The sequence below is a fragment of the Acartia tonsa genome, chromosome 15, assembly GCF_053477335.1.
Source record: "Acartia tonsa isolate MP-2025a chromosome 15, ASM5347733v1, whole genome shotgun sequence".
Lineage (NCBI taxonomy): Eukaryota > Metazoa > Arthropoda > Copepoda > Calanoida > Acartiidae > Acartia > Acartia tonsa.
In genome coordinates, this window is record NC_137274.1 from 13,231,613 (window position 1) to 13,251,731 (window position 20,119).

At 35.4% G+C, this 20,119-nt stretch overlaps 1 protein-coding gene across 1 annotated transcript in view; it reads right to left on the minus strand.

Moving 5' to 3' along the window:
- Positions 1 to 20,119, minus strand: part of PlexB (plexin B) — a 69,590-nt gene that overhangs the window by 11,549 nt on the left and 37,922 nt on the right. Inside the window, exons 20-36 of the mRNA XM_080149735.1 lie at positions 19,051 to 19,161; positions 16,877 to 16,957; positions 16,195 to 16,362; positions 15,563 to 15,684; positions 14,503 to 14,627; positions 12,326 to 12,430; positions 10,960 to 11,078; positions 10,598 to 10,752; positions 9,922 to 10,024; positions 7,534 to 7,657; positions 6,735 to 6,855; positions 5,730 to 5,930; positions 4,460 to 4,644; positions 3,707 to 3,882; positions 2,942 to 3,031; positions 1,635 to 1,754; positions 743 to 927 (exon numbers count right to left, since the gene is read on the minus strand). Of these exons, the coding sequence (XP_080005861.1) occupies positions 743 to 927; positions 1,635 to 1,754; positions 2,942 to 3,031; positions 3,707 to 3,882; positions 4,460 to 4,644; positions 5,730 to 5,930; positions 6,735 to 6,855; positions 7,534 to 7,657; positions 9,922 to 10,024; positions 10,598 to 10,752; positions 10,960 to 11,078; positions 12,326 to 12,430; positions 14,503 to 14,627; positions 15,563 to 15,684; positions 16,195 to 16,362; positions 16,877 to 16,957; positions 19,051 to 19,161 (2,291 nt within the window). The remainder of the gene's footprint in view (positions 1 to 742; positions 928 to 1,634; positions 1,755 to 2,941; positions 3,032 to 3,706; positions 3,883 to 4,459; positions 4,645 to 5,729; positions 5,931 to 6,734; positions 6,856 to 7,533; positions 7,658 to 9,921; positions 10,025 to 10,597; positions 10,753 to 10,959; positions 11,079 to 12,325; positions 12,431 to 14,502; positions 14,628 to 15,562; positions 15,685 to 16,194; positions 16,363 to 16,876; positions 16,958 to 19,050; positions 19,162 to 20,119) is intronic.

Sequence of the window (20,119 nt, forward strand, 5' to 3'; positions counted from 1 at the left end):
AAAGTGAAGAGAAGAGAGGGAGAAGGAAAGAGAAGTAATGGAGAATAGAAGTTAAAGGAAGTTAAGGGAAGGAGAAGGGAAGTGAAGTGAAGTGATGGAGAAGGAAAGAGAGGGGAAGGACAATGGAAGTAAAGGGTAGGAGAAGGGAGAAAAAAAAGGAGAAGGGAAGTAAAGGTAAGGAGAAATCAAGTGAAGGAATGGAGAATGAAAGAAAGGGGAAGGACAATGTAAGTAAAGGATAGGAGAAGGGAAGTGAAAGGAAGGAGAAGGGAAGTAAAGAGAAGGAAAGGGGAAGTAAAGGGAACGAGAGGGGAAGTTCAAGTAAAAGGAAGGAGAAGGAAAGGAGAAGAAAAGTGAAGGAAAGGAGAAGGGACGTAAAAGGAAGGAGAAGAGAAGTTAATGGGAATTGAAGGGAAGGAGAAGGATAGTAAAGGAAATTGAAAAGAAAGTAAAGAGAGGGAAAGAAAAAAAAGGGGAAGTGAAGAGAAGAAAAGTGAATGGACGGAGAAGGTAAGCAAAGGGGGGGGAGAAGGGGAGTAAAAGGAAGGAGAAGGTAGGTGAAGGGAAGAAGATGGGAGGTAAAGGCAAGTAGGAGGGAAGAAAAGCGAAGGAAAAGGGAAGTGAAGGTAAGGTGTAGGTACCAAGAATTTAAGAAATAATGTATGTGACTGTTTGTTAACAGGGATTTTTGTTGTATAAGATAATCTTGCCGGATAACCGCCCGGATATTAAAAATACCAACCTTGGATCTAGAAGAAGCCTGTGGTCCCCTTGTCCAGGAAAGAACACTTTGATAACATAAGTCCTGTGGTCAAGCAGCGGAATACCAGAAACCTCTAGGTCCATGGTCAGATCTGACATGTCAGTCTGGAGCTCTGCAAATGCCTGTTTACACTCACTACGCACATTGTTCTCCAGAGTGTCCATCTTAATATGCAATAAATCATCAGATGTACATTCATATTGTTTGGTAAAAGGGGTAGTTGCATGAAATTCTTTAAACTTCAATTTAGTGAACAGCATAGTTTTAACCCTTTAATAGTTTTAACTAGGGTTGGGCCGGATATCCGGCCGACTACCGGATATTGAAACTATCCGGCTGATTTCTAATGCCGGATATCGAACGCTGGCCAGATATCCGGCCCAACCCAAGTTTTAACAACATTTATAGGGCATATATTTGAAAGAATTTCAATTTTCTACTATGTAGTTTTGAAAATATCAAAACTATAAAATCGTATTCTTATAATATATGCAATTTATATAGCTGACTTATTTTCACAGAAACAGCATAGCGACTAGATTAATTTGTCTAAGAGGGTGGGGGGGGGGGGGGGGGAGGGGGAGTTTTGACACATTTGATTAAACGGTGATTAGAGGTGATTTTCATTGAACTGAGAGAATAGGTTTTAAAAGACAAAATCATTCTTATATAATGATTTTTCCAATTTTTAAAGATTTTTTGGATAGGGCTCCAGGTGATCTCTGACAGGTAAAATAAACAATATTTCTTCTTTGGAGATTTAAAGGTAAGTATATAAAACAAAATAAGCATCTTTTTAGATGTTATTTACATATTTGAAGAAAAAATTACAATCAGCCTCCAGGTTCAGGTATCATCCCTGTTTTATTACCTGTATCTGAATTCTTTTATATTCTCTTTCTGCCTGTGTTCTCTTATGCCTCATAGCTACTAGGAAAGCTATCATAACTGTCAGCGCCAAGGCTGTAGCAGCAGCTATACCCCCAATAACCTAAATAAATATTAGTTTTATGTCTTCGAAATGTTTTGTAAATGAACTATTTGAGTATATTAGGTCTATTTTGAAATTTTGACAGAGTTATGACCAAATATTGATGAAACATATAATAAGTTTACTAACTCTTCAAATTTACAGACATACTAAACAATAAGAAGCAGCTTACAGTGCCTAACAAAAATGATTTCATACAATACAAATGATCAAAAAATATAATTTATACTGGCCTTTCATTGGTCATTTGTATTGTATGATATCATTTTTTATTAGGCACTTTAAGCTGCTTCTGTATTGTTCGTAAACTTTACTTATTATAAGTATGTTTCAACATTATTTGGCCATAACACTGACAAAAATGCTTTCAAAATAGACTTAATATACTCAAATAGTTCATTCACAAGCATAAATCCCTTTAAGAATAGTTAATTCAACAAAATCAAACTTTAAAAATGGGAATAAAGTATAAAGAAGAACTTGATCTCATGGTATAGTGCACATAAAAATTAACCACCAAAATTGATTATTTTTTAGACTTTTCCTCGATTTTCCTTCTAATATACCTAAAGATATCTCAAAACTGTTCGATTGGGCTTGTAAAGGAACTATTTGAGTATCTACAGAATGGGTAATATTGTGTGTCATCATTGGAGAAGTACACCAAATTATCAGCCATTGTCTTATCCCTTTAGATCTCTAAGTCATTACCTGCGGAGGAAGGAAAAGTTCTGAGCTATTGACATTATATCTGAGTCATTACCTGCGGAGGAAGGAAAAGTTCTGAACTATTGACATTATATCTGAGTCATTACCTGCGGAGGAAGGAAAAGTTCTGAACTATTGACATTATATCTGAGTCATTACCTGCGGAGGAAGGAAAAGTTCTGAACTATTGACATTATATCTGAGCTGATGATTACCTGCGGAGGAAGGAACAGTTCTGAACTATTGACATTATATCTGAGTCATTACCTGCGGAGGAAGGAACAGTTCTGAGCTATTGACATTATATCTGAGTCATTACCTGTGGAGGAAGGAACAGTTCTGAACTATTGACATTATATCTGAGTCATTACCTGTGGAGGAAGGAAAAGTTCTGAGCTATTGACATTATATCTGAGTCATTACCTGTGGAGGAAGGAAAAGTTCTGAACTATTGACATTATATCTGAGCTGATGATTACCTGCGGAGGAAGGAACAGTTCTGAGCTATTGACATTATATCTGAGCTGGCCAATCTCAAACTTGAGATTCCTCCCCACGTATACAACAACCTGAAGCACAATGTTTTGTTAGAAATTTTTTTTAATAATCTGCTTTATAACTTACGTTGTCCGTTTGTCTATTTCATATAGACTTTGTGCTTCGCTACTTAAGTATGTTGTCATCCTTATTTTAGGTTCCATTACAAACGTAGGAGTCCTAAACGTCAGAGTGGACATACGCAGGAGTTTTAAAACATTAATTTGATTAGGTATTTCTTTACAGATTAGGTTAGGTTAAGATATGAATGTACAAATAAGCCCCCCCGCAGGGGTTAGGCATTTTAAAAACCTATAAGATGGTCTAAAATAGGTTAGGTTAGGTTAAGTGTTCACTCTGCGTTTGTCATAGGACCTTATTTTAGAATAGATTTATTATTCTTTAGTGTACATACATAAAAAGAACAACAAATATAAATGAATTAAATAAATATTATATACATTTATATATTCAGTCAAATTTTATTGATTTTATTGAAATGTTCCCAAATATCAGCAAGTTTTAAATGGACGTAAGGACCTAATTGCAACGATTATAGAGTTGCTACGCTTTCTAAATCATACCTAACTATTATAGGAATATTCATGAAAAAATTTAAATCGATAGGACAATTCTATACTGTTTAAGTTAACGAAGAGACAGACAGACAAAGTGAATTATAGAGTAGCTTCGCTACTAAAAATTACCTCTGGGTGGGAGGAAGAGTGAAGGAGGGGAGGGGGAGCCTGCTGGGGGGGAAGACAGAGCAACTGCGTAGCCGTCAGCGAGGTAACATTGCACACCCCGCTGCCAATCCGGACATCCAGGTCGGTTTCGTCGGCAGCCCGGTTTAGGTTGTAGCCCTCGATAACCAGCGCATCGCCTGGAAATACGTTATTTATTGTATTGTATTATAGACAGCATTCCGCGGTTATTAAAATGAAAATTAGAAAAATTAATCATAAAATTTATTATTTTTATTTTATTATTCGTGGAAAATTGTCTGTAATTCGAGGTTTTACATGAGTTTTCAATATGGCTAAAAGCCGGTTCTAATCCACAGGAAATTAAACAAATATTTTTTGGTCTTCATAGATTTTTAAAGAACTTTAACTGTTAACTGGCCTATATCCAAAACCAGCGGCTACGACCCCTAGAAGCCTCTAGAGGCACTAATATTTTTTGGGGGTCAATTTTTATGGTGCGGAAAGAAATACCTTCCCCCAACATAGTTAAAAACCTTCCCTGGACCTATAAGAAGCTTCTTTGTAAAGAACAACCATATGATATCGGTTAAGCGGTTAGTGAGATCCTAAGCTACAGACAAAAAGCTTTCTACTCTATACAATATCCATAGACACAGTGTTTCACCCTTTTAGGGCTCATAAGCATGGCTCAATTCAACAGAGTTAATTTGCACGTGGCGGGACTTGAACCGAGAACCCTTAGATTAATCCTACCTTTGTAAGACTTCTCATTATCTTGAAACTTGTAGTAAACCGGATCCTCAACATAAATCAACTCTGCTGGATGTCCAGTTCTGGTGCTGGTACTGTATCCTGCAGGTCCTGGTGGGACAGAGCTGCCAGAGTTGCCAGAGCTGCCAGGTAGACCTGACTCAACACTGTCCATCTCAAATCCAATTCTAAAAACAAATTAAATTTTATTCTTTTAAACTATGGGAGTCATTTTTTCGCGTATTTTTTCTGTAAAATGATTTATCAAATGCGCTTATTAAGTCAAAGTGTTCTTAATTATGACCAAATGAATATACAGATATTAAAAGGTCATAATTAAAAACAGTTTGACTTAATTAGCGCCATTGACTGCACAGTAACAAATTACTTTACAGAAAATACGTCATAAAAAAATTATATACGGATTTGTAGATAAATTAAAAGATATAGAATTGATAGATTATGAGAAATATATATAGTTAGATGAATGGTTAGATCGATGGATAGATACCTAAAAACTAGATAGATGGACAGATATCTAATTTGATAGATAAATGGACAGATACCTAAAAACTAAAAAGACATATAGATGGATAGATACCTAAAGTGATAAATTGATAGATAGATACCTATATTGATAGATAAATGGACTGATACCTAAATTGATAGAGAGAAAGACAAATACCTAAATTGATAGAGAGAAAGACAAATACCTAAATTGATAGAGAGAAAGACAGATACCTAAATTAATAGATAGATATACAGATACATAAATTAATGGAGAGAAAGACAGATACCTAAATTGATAGAGAGAAAGACATATACCTAAAGTGATAGATAGATACTCAAATTGATATATAGGTGGACAGATACCTAAATTGGTAGATAGATGGACGGATACCTAAATTGATAGAGAGAAAGACAGATACCTAAATTGATAGAAAGATAGATACCTAAATTGATGGAGAGAAAGACAGATACATAAATTGAGAGATAGACAGATACCTAAATTGAGAGATAGATATACAGATAAATAAATTAATAGAGAGAAAGACAGATACCTAAATTGATAGAGAAAGAAATATACCTAAATTAATAGATTGATGGATAGATACTCAAATTGATATATAGGTGGACAGATACCTAAATTGGTAGATAGATGGACGGATACCTAAATTGGTAGATAGATTTACGGATACCTAAATTGACAGATAGATTTACAGATGCCTTAAAGATAGATAGATACCTACTAAATTGATAGATAGATACATACCTAAATGTCTGTTCTTGGTCTCTATCTTTGTTTGTTGTTGGGGAAAGTTGGTGAAGAGACTGTTGCTGGCTACCGGGATCTTGATGCTGGCTAACAGGATCCGGACTCAACCTGGCAGCTGATGGAACTATGGGTGGAGAAGGACACTCCATTAGGGTGGAGGTAACAACTGTACACGCAGATCTGCCCACTCCAACACCCCTACAGAATAAGTTTTTTATGGCATTGTATCATAAATAGCTTTCCGCGGATATTAAAATGAAAAGACTTAAACCCAAAAGCTCGGGCTTACATAATTGATAGAAAAGTTTGGGGACTTCTGTTCTTCTCAAAATGAATTGTAAACCCCAAAGATTTTAAGGCAACGCATAACAGAAAAAGTTGTTAATGATCTTAAAATATCCTTTAATAATATTTTAGAGCCTTTACCAGGGATCTTAATGGATAAGACAATGGATGATAAACAAAATTACCCTTTCTCTAAATGAAATTATTGGCTGTAAATTTTGGACAATCAGAATCTATTAAACAATAACGTTATTTTATAACTTTAGTTACTCAAGGATCTAAAGGAATAAGACAATGGCTGATAAATTGATGTCTGTCCCAACGAATGATAAACAAAATTACCCCTTTAGTAGATTAAAATTAGTTTTTGAAACATTTAAACACACCAACTAATCAAAATTCACTAAAGTCCCCAAAAGTTGTTAAGCTAGCATATAAATAAAACGGTAATGTAACACTTTGAGGACTAGTTTAATAAACAGCCAATCGTCCCCTCTCTCTCTCTCTCTGCTTGTACACAGTATTTAAATGTAAACAAAGATCAGCTGATTGTATATTAGGGTACAATTGGTGTGCAATTGCCGCGTAAAATTATGTAACTTACAATGTCGAATATTAACCCTTCCCATGACAAAATTCCTTTGCTCTTGAAGCTCTCCTTAACATCCCTGTGTTGGTAATTTACAGTCAAATGTCCCCTCCCTCCCTTTTATTTACCTTTTATCTAAAGCTGTAATGTAGGGCGTATGAACTGTGTGTAAATTTCTGCCCCTAACTGTCAGAATCCTTCCCCCAGAGAGAAAACTCCACAAGGGCCGCACTGCCTCTATTGAAGGATCTAAACAAGATTATAAGTTGGGTCAAGTGAAGTTCAAGGTGAAATATTGCTGGTAACAATTGCTTCCTGGTTTCTAGGATTATTACAAGGATCCTGGATCTAGCATTATAAGAAATAATAATGAAGCTACAGCTTCTATTCCATGAAAACTTTTGCCTTTTTGTAATGGTTATTTATCGCATTGTATTATAGACAGCTTTCGACTGATATTAAAATGAAATAACAAAACTGGTATTAATTTCGTGATTTTTATTTTACTATTTGTAGAAAACTGTTGGTAATAAGAAGCTGTACATGATTTTCCGCTATAGCTGAGAACTGGTTATAATCCAGCAGATATTAATCGGTTTCAGACAATTAAGCAAAGTCTATAGAAATTATCATATGGAAAATGGACAATTCACATAAAAATTGGTTCTGGTTGAAAGTATATTTAAGAGCCAGCTTTTTTATTTTAAAGAGGGTAGAATGAGGGGTTTCAAGTTTGAGGGTTGGGGGATGGACGTTTATGTTAAATGGCAAAAGATTTTTTTAAAAATTTTTACTTATAGACCTCCACTTAAGAACTGCTGAACTGTTTGGGTTCTCAAATTTTAGGTCAACTTCACATGGTCCTAAGATAGGTTTACAGGTTTTAGGCTATTTTTCTGTGCATTCACTAGAATAATTAAAAATTACCTGCAGTATAATTATAAGGATTGCTAAGAGTCCTCCTGGCATCATCTATGATAAGAACTAGAGATCTGACAGCCATGGGACCCGGGGCGGCTCCTGTCCGACACGATACACGGGTAGAACTTAACTAAACAAAAGGGGGTCAGTTTTTTTTGCGTATTTTCCGTAAAGTTGTTTGTCAAATGCTCTTATTAAGTCAAAGTGTTCTTAAATATAACAAAACGTAGTCTTAAACCGAAAGATGTAAAGGGATAAGACAATGGCCAATAAATTGATGTATGTTTCCAATGATGATACACAAAATCAGATTGATGAAATGTTTACCCTTTAATGAAAGTAAAAGGATTCTTTGGCTTAACAACTTTGGGGACTTTTAACGCTTAATATTGAAAGGGAAGGCTCGTGTGAAACTCAACTCTATATTAAACAAAATTGGGTCAGTTTTTCGCGTACTTTCCGTAAAGTTGTGTGTCAAATGCTCTTTTTAAGTCAAACTGTTCTTAATTATGACAAAACGTAGTCTTAAACCTATAGATCTAGAGGGATAAGACAATGGCCAATAAATTAATGTATATTTCCAATGATGATACACAAAATCAGATTGATGAAATGTTTACCCTTCAATGTAAGTAAAAGGATTCGTTGGCTGAACAACTTTAGGGACTTTTATTGAACTTTGATTTGTTGGTTAATTAAGTTGAGTGTCAATGAAATGTACCATCAATTTATCTGCCATTGTCTTATCCCTTTAGATCCCTGAATTTATGAAAGACAATGTGAATGAGAACATGAGCGGCTGTGATGACACAAATTTCTTTTTATATGGAAATTAAGTTAAGGCTTTTGTTGTAATATTTCTACAGATCTAAAGGGATAAGACAAAGGCTGATAAATTTATGTACATGCCAAATAATGATACACAAAGTTAATTCTTCTGTAGATTACCATTAATTAGGAAAAAATTGTATGAAGTCCCCAAAAGTTGTTAAGCCAACGGATAAGAAAAAGTTATTATAAAACTTTGGGGACTAGTATAATAAACAGCCCAATGTCACCTCACTTTCTAAGACATTTGACTGTAAATTATACTGAGCTATTTTTAAAAAAATTCTTTTTTAACTAATAAATTCATTCCATAAAAGGGTCAATTTTGATTACCATCATTAGGCATGTACATCAATTTATACTCCATTGTCTTATCCCAATTCTTGAATATTTCCGAGGGTTGGAAGCCGCAACTTTAGCTTAAAGTTCAATATTGCTCTTATCGTCAATTTAGGCATGTTAGAAAAGTCTTATCGATTTCAAACTTGGCATGAAGCAATGGGGTACAATTTATTTAGCAAGCATAGCATCTCTATAATCATTCCAATAAAGTCTGTATGTTCATATTGAAAATGTCTTTTTAAAACTAAATATCTGTCTTCTGTGTGTACGAAAGGATCTCGCGAACTGATATATGGCTCTCTCTCATTTAAAGTGAAGCTTCTTAAAGGTGCTAAGATGCTTTATAACTATTATAGGGGAAGGTACCACCATCCTCTTTATAGAATTCACCACAACTCACGCCTCCCTCCCCTCTAAAAAAAATTCTTTTAAAATTTTTTTAAGGCCTCTAGGGGCTTTGCCGATAGAAGACTTAATATAATGCCAGTGGCTGTATTTAATGTTTGAAGCTAAAATGATAAAACAATCTGCTGGTTTGGTGCGCGGCTGTCGAGCTCTTATAATTTCTATTCTTAGCAAGTAGGCCATAACTATATATATGTATATTGTATAATAAGGCGGGAATTTAAAGGGATAAGACAATGGCAGATACATTGATGTACATCCCTAATGGTGATGCACATAATTACCCATTACAAGATTACAATTAAAATCTTTGGTTACTCAACTCAATGAACCAACCAATCAAAATTTAAATAAAGTCCTCAAAGTTGTTAAGGAAACAAATAATAAAACGTTATTAAATAACTTTAAGGACTCGTGCAATAAACAGCCCAATGTCCCCTCCCTTCCTAAGAATAAGGGCACACAAACACTAACACACCAGGGATTTTAGGGGATAAGACAATGGGCGATAAACTGATGTACACCCCCAAAAACAAATAATACAATACCTTTCATGCAAGTTAAAGTCATTGGTAGAATTGTTTAAATTAAGGTATGCTAAGTGGATCCAGAAATGAAGGGGACATTTGACAGTAAATTTTACTGGTATCCAACGTTTTTTTAACCACATTATCCCATACATTTCCAATAATTTAAGTTCCAATTCAAACTTTTCTCCAATAATTTTTATTTCTAGAAAGGATTACATTGTCTATTATCATTGGGGTTGTACGCACATCAATTTATTGCTCCTTAATATCCTAGAAATGGATGACTTACCCGTGTCTTGTCCACTTTGCATGGGATATTATCTAGAAGGATGGAGATGGAGCTACCAATGTTCAAGTTGACACCTTCAACAGTGATCAAAGTGCCTCCGGATCTAAGAAAATATCAGAATCAGTGTGCCTCAATGTAGCATATTAGGTCCAAATGAAACTTATAGCTGGCTAAAATAACGATCCCCTTCTTCCCTCCCTTCCTACTGGATAAACGAACCAATTAATATAGTACAGGCAACAATTTTCCCGTGTCATTATATCACTTATATTATACATCCATTTGATGAGCAAAAGAAAAAATATACCCTTTTTCGTCTGCTAGCCTATTGTTTTCTGCTACCTAGCTGTGTTAATATTCCCGTGGATGATTTTCAAAGACCCAATTGAAAGTCGGCACAAGGTCATTGCGATAGGGAATCATAGTTATTGAACCCTTTCTCCCCCTAGTGTTTTAATCTAATATTTGAACCCAGGGAAAAGGGAATGTGATTCTGACCAACAATTCTGCAGGAAAATTTCCCCACAACCCCCTTCTATTTTTTCTCCCCTTCTTAACCACTCCCCTTCAGTTAAATGAAAAAACACAAGTTTTACTCCAACAAAATATTAAATTTAGCAGCCCATGATTTGAACCAAAGGAAAAAAAGAGGGAAATGTCCTATGGATGCACTAACCTTGGACCAATGGTGGGAGTGACGCTCGCCAGAATCACCTCCCTGTATCTGAACTTGACGGCTGACTGGATGATTCCGTGCTCCGTGCGCAGCCTGACGGCCAGGTCAGTTTCACGGCCAGACTTTCCGGTACGACAGCTAATTCGCACAGAAACCTAGAATAAATAAAATATTATTTACTGTTTAAAAACAAGGATAACAACATCGATAAGCAGCAAAGCACAAAGAAATCAGAAGAAACGACAAAATAAGTTGTAAAGCAGTGGTCATAACAATATAAAGAGTAAAAATTATGAAACCTTAAAAACAATATATTTTTATGATAACGCCAAAAAATGCATAAAAATGAGGAGTGTTTGTACCTGGTAGTCTATGACAGCACAGGGAATGTTATCCAGGTAAATATTTCCCTGAACCTGTTGCAGAGTCGTGGCCAGGTTACTTCCCTCTATAGTTATCTCAGTACCTCCATCAACTGGTCCTAAACACAGGAATAGGTATTACTAATGTGATTTATCCTATTATATAAAGTAGTAAGCGTTTTTTGTCTGTCCCGAAGGATCTCGCTAACCGCTGAACCGATATTGTTCTCCTTTACAGTGAAGCTTCTTATAGGTCCTGGGAAGGTTTTAAACTATTTTTCGAGAGGGTGTCTTAACCCCCCTCTCCCCCAAAAAATAATTTTTATAACTCTTTGGAAACTCAAATTTAAAATAGGATTAGGTCGACTTTTCCTTCTACTACCAGTGCAGTGCCCCTAGAGGCTTCTAGGGGGCATAGCCGCTAGTAGAAGATATAACAGTTTTAGAATAGAAGCAATGGTACTCCGGTTCTAAGCCATTCTGAAAAATTATGTCTAGCATCGTATTATATCCAGTTTTCTATGAATATGAAAATGTACAATCATAATTTTGATGTTTTTTAGTAATTAGAATTTCGCCACTGAGTCGATATGGTTCTTCTTTACAGTGAAGCTTCATGTAGGTCCAGGGAAAGTTTTTAACTATTTGGAGGAAGGGTATCTACACCCAACAAGGAAACCCTTACCCCCAAAAAAACAACATTTTTTCCTTTTCTTTTAAAAACTAAAATTGAAAGTGAAGGGTCGACTTACCCTACCCCGCAAGTGGAGGGTGGTGGTACCCTACTCAGAAATTGTAAACCTTCCCAAGACCTATGCGAAGCTACATTGTAAAGTAGAACCAAATAGGTTGATCATTGGGTACAGAATCCTATTACTTTGTATAATAAGAAATGTAAACTATACCTGATAATGGTTGTACCTGATCAATCCTTGGTTGCGAACACACACACACACACACAGATATTCAAGAGACAGACACACACATCCAAGAGACAGACACACTCACACACACAGACATTCAAGAGACAGACACACACACACACACACACACACACACACACAGACATTCAAGAGACAGACACACACAAACATCCAAGAGACAGACACAAACACACACACACACATCCAAGAGACACACACACACACACACACACGCACACACGTACACAAACAGACACACACACACACACAAGGTAAACTATACCTGATAATGGTTGTCAATCCTTGGCTGCGGACAACACAGACACTACACACACACACACAGACACACCCACACAGACACACACACACACACACACACAGACACACGCACACACACACACACACACAAACACAGACATCCTATTAAGGAATGTAAACTATACCTGATAATGGTTGTACCAGATCAATCCTTGGCTGTGGACACACATCACTCTGTCCTGTGGGGCAGGCAGTCGTAAATTCACATCCAGATCCACACCAAACACATCCTTAATAATGGATTTATTATTACTTGGATCTTATACCAGATTTTCATGTTCTCTAATAAAGTTAACTCTCTAGCGGGCTAAAATAACGATCTTCCTCACTATCCTTCACCCTGTCCCCTTCCCTTATACTGGATAAACAGCCCGACCAATAAATACGAGAGTATATTGAAACCTAAATAACGACAATTTTTCTCCTGTCATAAAATCAAAATAAAATATATTCTCAATCCATTTCCTTAGTAGAACAGTTTTAAGTCCTCTCATTGACACCTTGAACATACTCTGCGTTTGAATTGCAATGTAACGCGCTCAATCACCCAGAGCTGGATCTTTAAAAGCGTAGCCGTGGCCGTAGTCGTGGTCAGAGTTACAGCCACCAACCTAATAGCGATCTTTAAATCATATTAACCACGCGTAATCGTGGCCACAAAAAAAAATGCGATCTTTAAATCATATTGACAACGCGTAGTTGTAATCGTAGCGTGGTTAACCACGCTAAAAGTGACCACAGTCCGTTGGTGTGGCTAAAGCGTTGCTAAAGCCACGAAGACAGCTGCTTTTGATAATTTTAACGTAAAACTATTGAAAACATAAATTATAATTGTTAAATGAATGTATGAATAATTGTACGGGCATGGAATATTTTATTTAAAAACTATCATAAAAATATTTTAATTGTGGTTTTTATAAATAATAAAATAAAAGTAAATTATAAAAGTTAGGATGTAGTTTATTTATATGATGTATAAAATAACGTACGGGCATGGAATGATTTGTTAATATTGAACCGTCACATATGGGTATTGGGTAATACTAATAAAGTATGTTGCCTGTGTTACATAAAGAGACAGTTTTTAGGAAATTAATATGATAAAACTATAAATATAATTAAATTAAATTAAATTCTTTTGGGGATTTATTACTGCAATATTATTGATAAGGTTGGAATATGATTACATTTTTTAAATTTTAGTACCTAATTGAATGTATTTTTTTATTTATATTGAATTTATTGGACTCTCCCTTTGTCTTGTGTGTAGTGGCTGTCTGTCCAGCCGTGCTGGGCAATTGGCCGGGCGTGCAATGTCGTGCTGTGCCGTGCCCCGGCACGATATAGGCCATACCAGCCGTAGTACCAACTACATTGGCTCATGCCATTAATAATATGTAAATATTACAAACATTTAAAATGTGTTATCAAAATAGTAATTTTGTATAAAACATAATTTCATTTCTCTGATGAAAATAATTTATTTTTAGATGGGCCATAAAAGATTTTAGATATCCTTAATTCTAGGATAGCCGGCATTGCACTTCTGTAAAATCATTTAAAAATCCATGTTTTATTAGCAGCACTGTGGCGACGACTACGGCTACAGCTACAACCACAGCTACGCCTACGACAACGACTACAACTACAACTACAGCCATGACTACGGCCACGGCTACAGCCACGCCAACGGCTACACATTTAAAGATCCAGCTCAGGAGAGTAAGGTTACCCCTATTACACCACCTTTGTTTAGAAGTCCTAACTGTGCACAGTAATGAGTTGCGCCTGTTTTGAACCAAGGCATTCCCCCTGACCAGTGTTTCGGAGCCGGAGCCGGGAGCAGCAACATTTTTGGTAGAGCCGGAGCCGTATTTTTCGTTAAAAACGGCTCCGGCTCCGGATTAGCTAAAAATGATTTTTTAAAGTAATATTATAATTTGGCAACGGTCTATTTCCATATAATAAACTGAAAAACTATTGTTACTTAACAAATAGACACACATCCTTCTACTTTTATATAACTTTAATCAAATAAAAGCAAAATATTTTATATTATTTATTTTATTTTATCAAATTCAATAATGAAAAAAAATTGATATATTAATTTTAAGGTAGGAGCCGGAGCCGCATCAAAATTAAACGGCTCCGACACCCTGCCCCTGACATAGCAGAAGTAGGAAACATTTTTAACGTCTTCATCTTAGAGCCAGGGAAATAATCATTAATAATGACCAAAATTTTATTCCTGGAAAAATATCTTCAACCGTGAGAAAATATCGGTAAACGTGGGAAAACTTACCTAAATCTTGGGTCCTGCTGATACAGAGAGAGCAGTCTGAGTGTCCCTTGTAGCTGCCAACAAGTCCACACTTGTACAAGGATATGTTGGTACGGTCAACTAGGTGAGAGGCGTCCCAGAGCACGCTAAATAAAGAAATAAGATAGTGGAGTGCCTCAAGGTAACATATTAGGTCCCACACCACACTAAATAAAGAAATAAGATAGTGGAGTGCCTAAAGGTAACATATTAGGTCCCACAGCACACTAAATAAAGAAATAAGATAGTGGAGTGCCTCAAGGTAGCATATTAGGTCCCACACCACACTAAATAAAGAAATAAGATAGTGGAGTGCCTCAAGGTAACATATTAGGTCCCACAGCACACTAAATAAAGAAATAAGATAGTGGAGTGCCTCAAGGTAGCATATTAGGTCCCACACCACACTAAATAAAACAATAAGATAGTGGAGTGCCTCAAGGTAACATATTAGGTTCCTTAGCACACTAAATAAAGAAATAAGATAGTGGAGTGCCTCAAGGTAGCATATTAGGTCCCACAGCACACTAAATAAAGAAATAAGATAGTGGAGTGCCTCAAGGTAACATATTAGGTCTAGATACAGGCATCATAGGTTAACAAGCAAATTTTGCCCAAGCTGCAAAAATGTAATTACCCACTCCCCCCCCCCCCCCCCATTAGGAGGAGAAAAAATGGAAATATTAATGAATTGTCTAATTTAAGTTTCTTCTCTATTTGATTTTTACATTACAATATGTATATGTGGCTCAGCTGATGTTTTAAGTAGATTGAACTTAATTTTTTCTTCTCCCCCCCGCCCTCTCTTTAGCAAAGGATCACATGCAAATTTTAAACTCCTGCTATAAAAAATTATGAAAACATCCTTGAAGGCAAAGTTGCATGTAACCTTCTTAGTAAAATGCTCTTATTCAGTCAAAATGTTCTTAATTATTAACAAATGCTCAGTTTATGTTTGGTCATAATTAATAACGGCTTGACTTAATAATAACTAAAAAGGTTACGACCAAAATTATGAAAAATACACAAAAAATTATTTTACCTTATGGTAGCATTTATCATGGGAAGATTTGCTTGATATTTATAACTGCTTGTACGTTCACATGTGACTGTGTCACCATCCAGTTTAGCTGGCACTCGAAACTTAGCATCCTCGATCTCAACCTAAAATTACCAGGACAGATTTAGTAAAATTACCCAAATTTTTGAGAACTGAACTTTGGGTACCCAGGGTGTGCAGTAATATTTATTAATAGTACCCAAAGTTTTTAAGCCAATGAATTATAAAAAAAGAACTTTGGGTTCCCAGGAAGCGCGGTAAGATTTATTAATAGTACCCAAACATTTATTATTAGTACCCAAAGATTTGAAGTAAACAAATTATAAAGCAGAAAAAATTGTAATGGAATTAATTTGCTTTGGGTACAACAATGAATTGAGGGAAACTGCATGGAGGGGGACACTGGACTGTTTTTACACTAGTCCCCAAAGTTTTTATAATAGCGCTTTCTTATTTGTTGGCTTAACAACATTGGGGACTTTTTATTGTATTTTGGTTGAATAGTTCCTTAAGTAGGACAATTTAACAACTAATGTGATCTAATTATGTATATGATAATTGGTAATGTACATCAATTTATCGGCCTTTGTCTTATCGTAATAAAAGTAACTTACCTCACACAAGAATCCATCATTGGATGCGCCAGCCCCACCCAGGTCAGGAATATTGCTGACGGTCAGGCTCAACTCCTGTGGGACTCCGTTGGGTATAAAGAGATCCTTGGAGACCTGGACACGCGGGCAGTAGTCCGCCCCGCGGGATATCACCTGAGATGGGTTGTCCTGAAAGTTTACAAGTTAATTTTGATCAAATAGAAGATTCATTTTTTACACTAAACAATAAAACAATTGATTCTATTGATGGCATTGAAAGAAGTATAAATCTATAAAACAAACAAGACTATGCACGTTTTTTTTTAGTAATTTAGCTACCTAAATTTGTTAAATCGAATAAAGAAAAATAAGTTGCACCATTGTTTTATATGAAAAAATTCGAAATGTTACAACATTATTTTTATAAAATATCATCAAATGATTTGTTCAGTTCAAAGTTCAACCCCCTATTTTTAATTTTAGTTTTAAAAAAATGGGGGTTAATCCGCTCACAAATAGTTATAAACCTTCTTGGGCCATAAGGAGAACCATATAAGTTCAGCGGTTAACAAGATCCTATGGTACAAAAAGACAAACTGCTACTTTATTATAAAAAAATAACAGTAATAATGGAAAGAGAGATTTATCAGAGCTAACAATGGAGTACCACAAGGTAGTGTACTAGTGTCTATATATAATATACCTGTAATAATGGGAAGAGAGATGTATCAGAGCTGACAATGGCCTCTTTACAGATATCTCCAGATGAAGATGTATGGGTACACCTATACTCATAACAATATACTCAATATTACAAGTGATTTTCTAAGCTCCTATATAAGATAGATGGCGCGTCTTGTAATTTCAGAGTTAAAGCAACCATTCGCCGGATTGCATGACCTTTGTCGATAACCATTGAACCAATTGGATTCTACTCTTCAGGGAATATATCTACTGGTCCTGTAGTGGTTTTAAGCTATTTTCCTAGGGGTTGGGGTGCCCCCAACCCACAAAAAAAACCTCCTAATTTTTTAAAGTACCTAAACTTTTATCTTTTCTATGCCTGATATTTTTTGTTTTTTTTTGGTACCTAATTAGGGTAACGCGGGGTAATTCCGGTCAATTTTTTTCTTCAACTTAAAAAAAAACATACTTCCCAAAAACTTTTTCCGGTTTTTAAGAGTGCAAATGAACGATATGGCAATAACGAAGAAGCCTGTCTTGGTCCCATTAAGATCTCGCAACTAGAAGTCGGTCAAAAATCGGTTTAAAGGGCGGCGGTTGGCCTATACCGGAATAGCCCCACCGGTGGGGCTATTTCGGTCAGTTGACTTTGGGGGGGTAGAACACCCCCTTAAAGTATTTTTTTTTTTAATTTTAAACTATGAGTAGAAAGCTGAGGTCATTAGCTTTCTAACAGTACTAGTCGCATGCAGATCAGACAATTTTTTGACAACATTTTCCCCATTTTAAAAAAGTCAGTAAAATCGCAAAAAAAAACATCAATTTTTTTCATGCAAACTTTTAAAAAAAAATCATACTTTTTATTATATGATTAGGTTTTTTTAAGCTTTATACATAAATTAGAGGCAATTTCTGATTCGCAGGTCTTGGAATTTCTTGAAAAAAGTGATTTTTTCCAAAAAAATTTTTAATTTTAAAAATCCTGCCAGTTTTGACAGCAGTTTTTGATACAATTTTTCTTGTCTCAAATTGGCTAGGATTGACCTACAAGGGTGGTTAAGGTGTCTAAAGATGCAAAATTACATGCCTGACAATTAACTCGAAATGATATGGGGTCTAACTCTAATATTTCAACACATTTTATGCAACAGGAATTTTGAAAATGCAAAATTTTGAATATGTACTCTAAATCTTGGAGATAGAACCCATATCCTGGGGAGTTTTTGTTAGGACATGCAAAGAGCTTTCTATAGACACCTTAAACACCTTTCTAGCTTAATCCTAGCCGATTTGACATAAAAAATCCAAACCGCGCAAAAATCGCGAACACCCTCTTATACGAAAAAGATGTAAGAGTTTCATATGGAATTTAAAATCTTCTAGCGGTCTTTCTATTAGACATACCCCTTCTTACATGAGCCAATGCAGCTGATACATCTTCAGGCAAATATTTAAGGCGTTCCTTTGGGTGATATACTCTTCCCATTACTATAAAAATGTGTCTGAAAAATTTTAAATGTCTTTACAATTTGAAAAGCTTAGGCAACAAAACATGACATAATACAAGCAGTAAAATGACTAATAATGTACATCTAACAACAGGCAAGGGAAGGTTAAAGCCTTTGTCATGAATTGAGGTTGTTCATGCTTCCAGATCACCTGAAAAAAAAGTTAGGGTATTATAAATTTATAAATACAGTAATAAAAAAAAAGTAAAAAAAGTGACCGGAATAGACCATATTTTTGAGACGAAAAAAAAATTATGAAAAAATCAAGTTAGAACAACGCCTCCAATTGCAAACGATAAATCAATGCCATATCTTTCATTTTACAAAAACCCGCGGGTCAATAGGACTTACCATTTTTCACAATTTTAGGTTGAACATGGCCTATTTTGAAATTTTTTTTTTGCAAATTTTTTGCAACTTTTTGAGGGCAAAAAAATCATAGAAGGAGTGATCTGACAAAAATTTGCTGAAGTAAGAAATGAAAGTATAGGCAATAAACTACAACTTTGCTTTTCTGAAGATCTCTCGCAAACGTTTAGAACACCGTTAAAAAACGGTTTTAAAAAAGTTAGTCGAGTGACCGGAATTAGACCCCCCTACCGCATTTACCCCGCGTTACCCTAGTTGCCGCTAGTTTCAAATAAATAATAATGAAGAAACAGACTTTATGAGATTGTATATTGTTCCTGTTGGCAAAGATGCACCACATGCAAGACCAGCGACCAGACCCTACGCAGTCCAGGCAAGTACTGCGGGCTCCACAATCAAACAGGATTAACTCTGTTGAAACAAACTCCTAAAAAATAGGGGGTCATATTTTGCGTATTTTCTGTAAAGTTGTGTTTAGTCTAACTGTTCTTAATTCAAATGATCAACTCTTTCGAAACAAACTAATAAACAAAGGGGGTCATTTTTTTGCGTATTTTCTTAAAGTTGTGTGTAACTGTTTAGTCAAATGTGCTTGTTAAGTCAAACTATTTTTAATTATGACCAAATGATAAACTGTCGAAACAAACTCCTAAACAAAGGGGGGTCATTTTTTTTTGCGTATTTTCGGAAGTTATGTGTTAACATTTTGTCAAATGCGCTTGTTAAGTCAAACTGTTCTTAATTAAACAAATTGATGGTTTAACATATTTATAATCATGACAATAATACAAAGTAGAATAATGGCTGTCCATCTGTCTGTCTTAAGATCTCGGTAACTGCTAAACCTATTAGGTTCTCTCTTCAAAATTATAGCTTCTGGTCTTGAGGTAATTTAAAGCTATTTTCTTGGTGGTTGGCCAACCCCTACCCCTCCCAAAAAAATAAAAAAAAGTAAAAAAACTCTTTAGGAATATAGATATTGGTCCTCCGGTGGTTTAAAGCTATATAAAGTCAGTTATGCATGAACAGTTGAATTTCTGAGGATAAAGCTTGCCTTGGGGAAAATTCCAAACATTGCACGGTTGGACGGTTTATCATGGAGGAAGGAGACTGTTTATTATACAGGTTTAAAAAAGAGAGTGGTAGGTTTCGGGTAAAATCCGTAAAGGTTATGTGTTGTAAGTTAAAAATAGTAGTAGAACGATAAAAATTTATGTTAACTTTTAAAAAAAATTTGTCTATAGTTCTTTTCAATAAGAAATACACATATTTAGTGAATATCATCGTTCTAACACTATTTTTAAGCCTTAAAACACACACCTTTACTGATTTTACCAGAAACCTACCCCTCTTTTTATAATAAAATAGTCTTATTCGTCGGATTA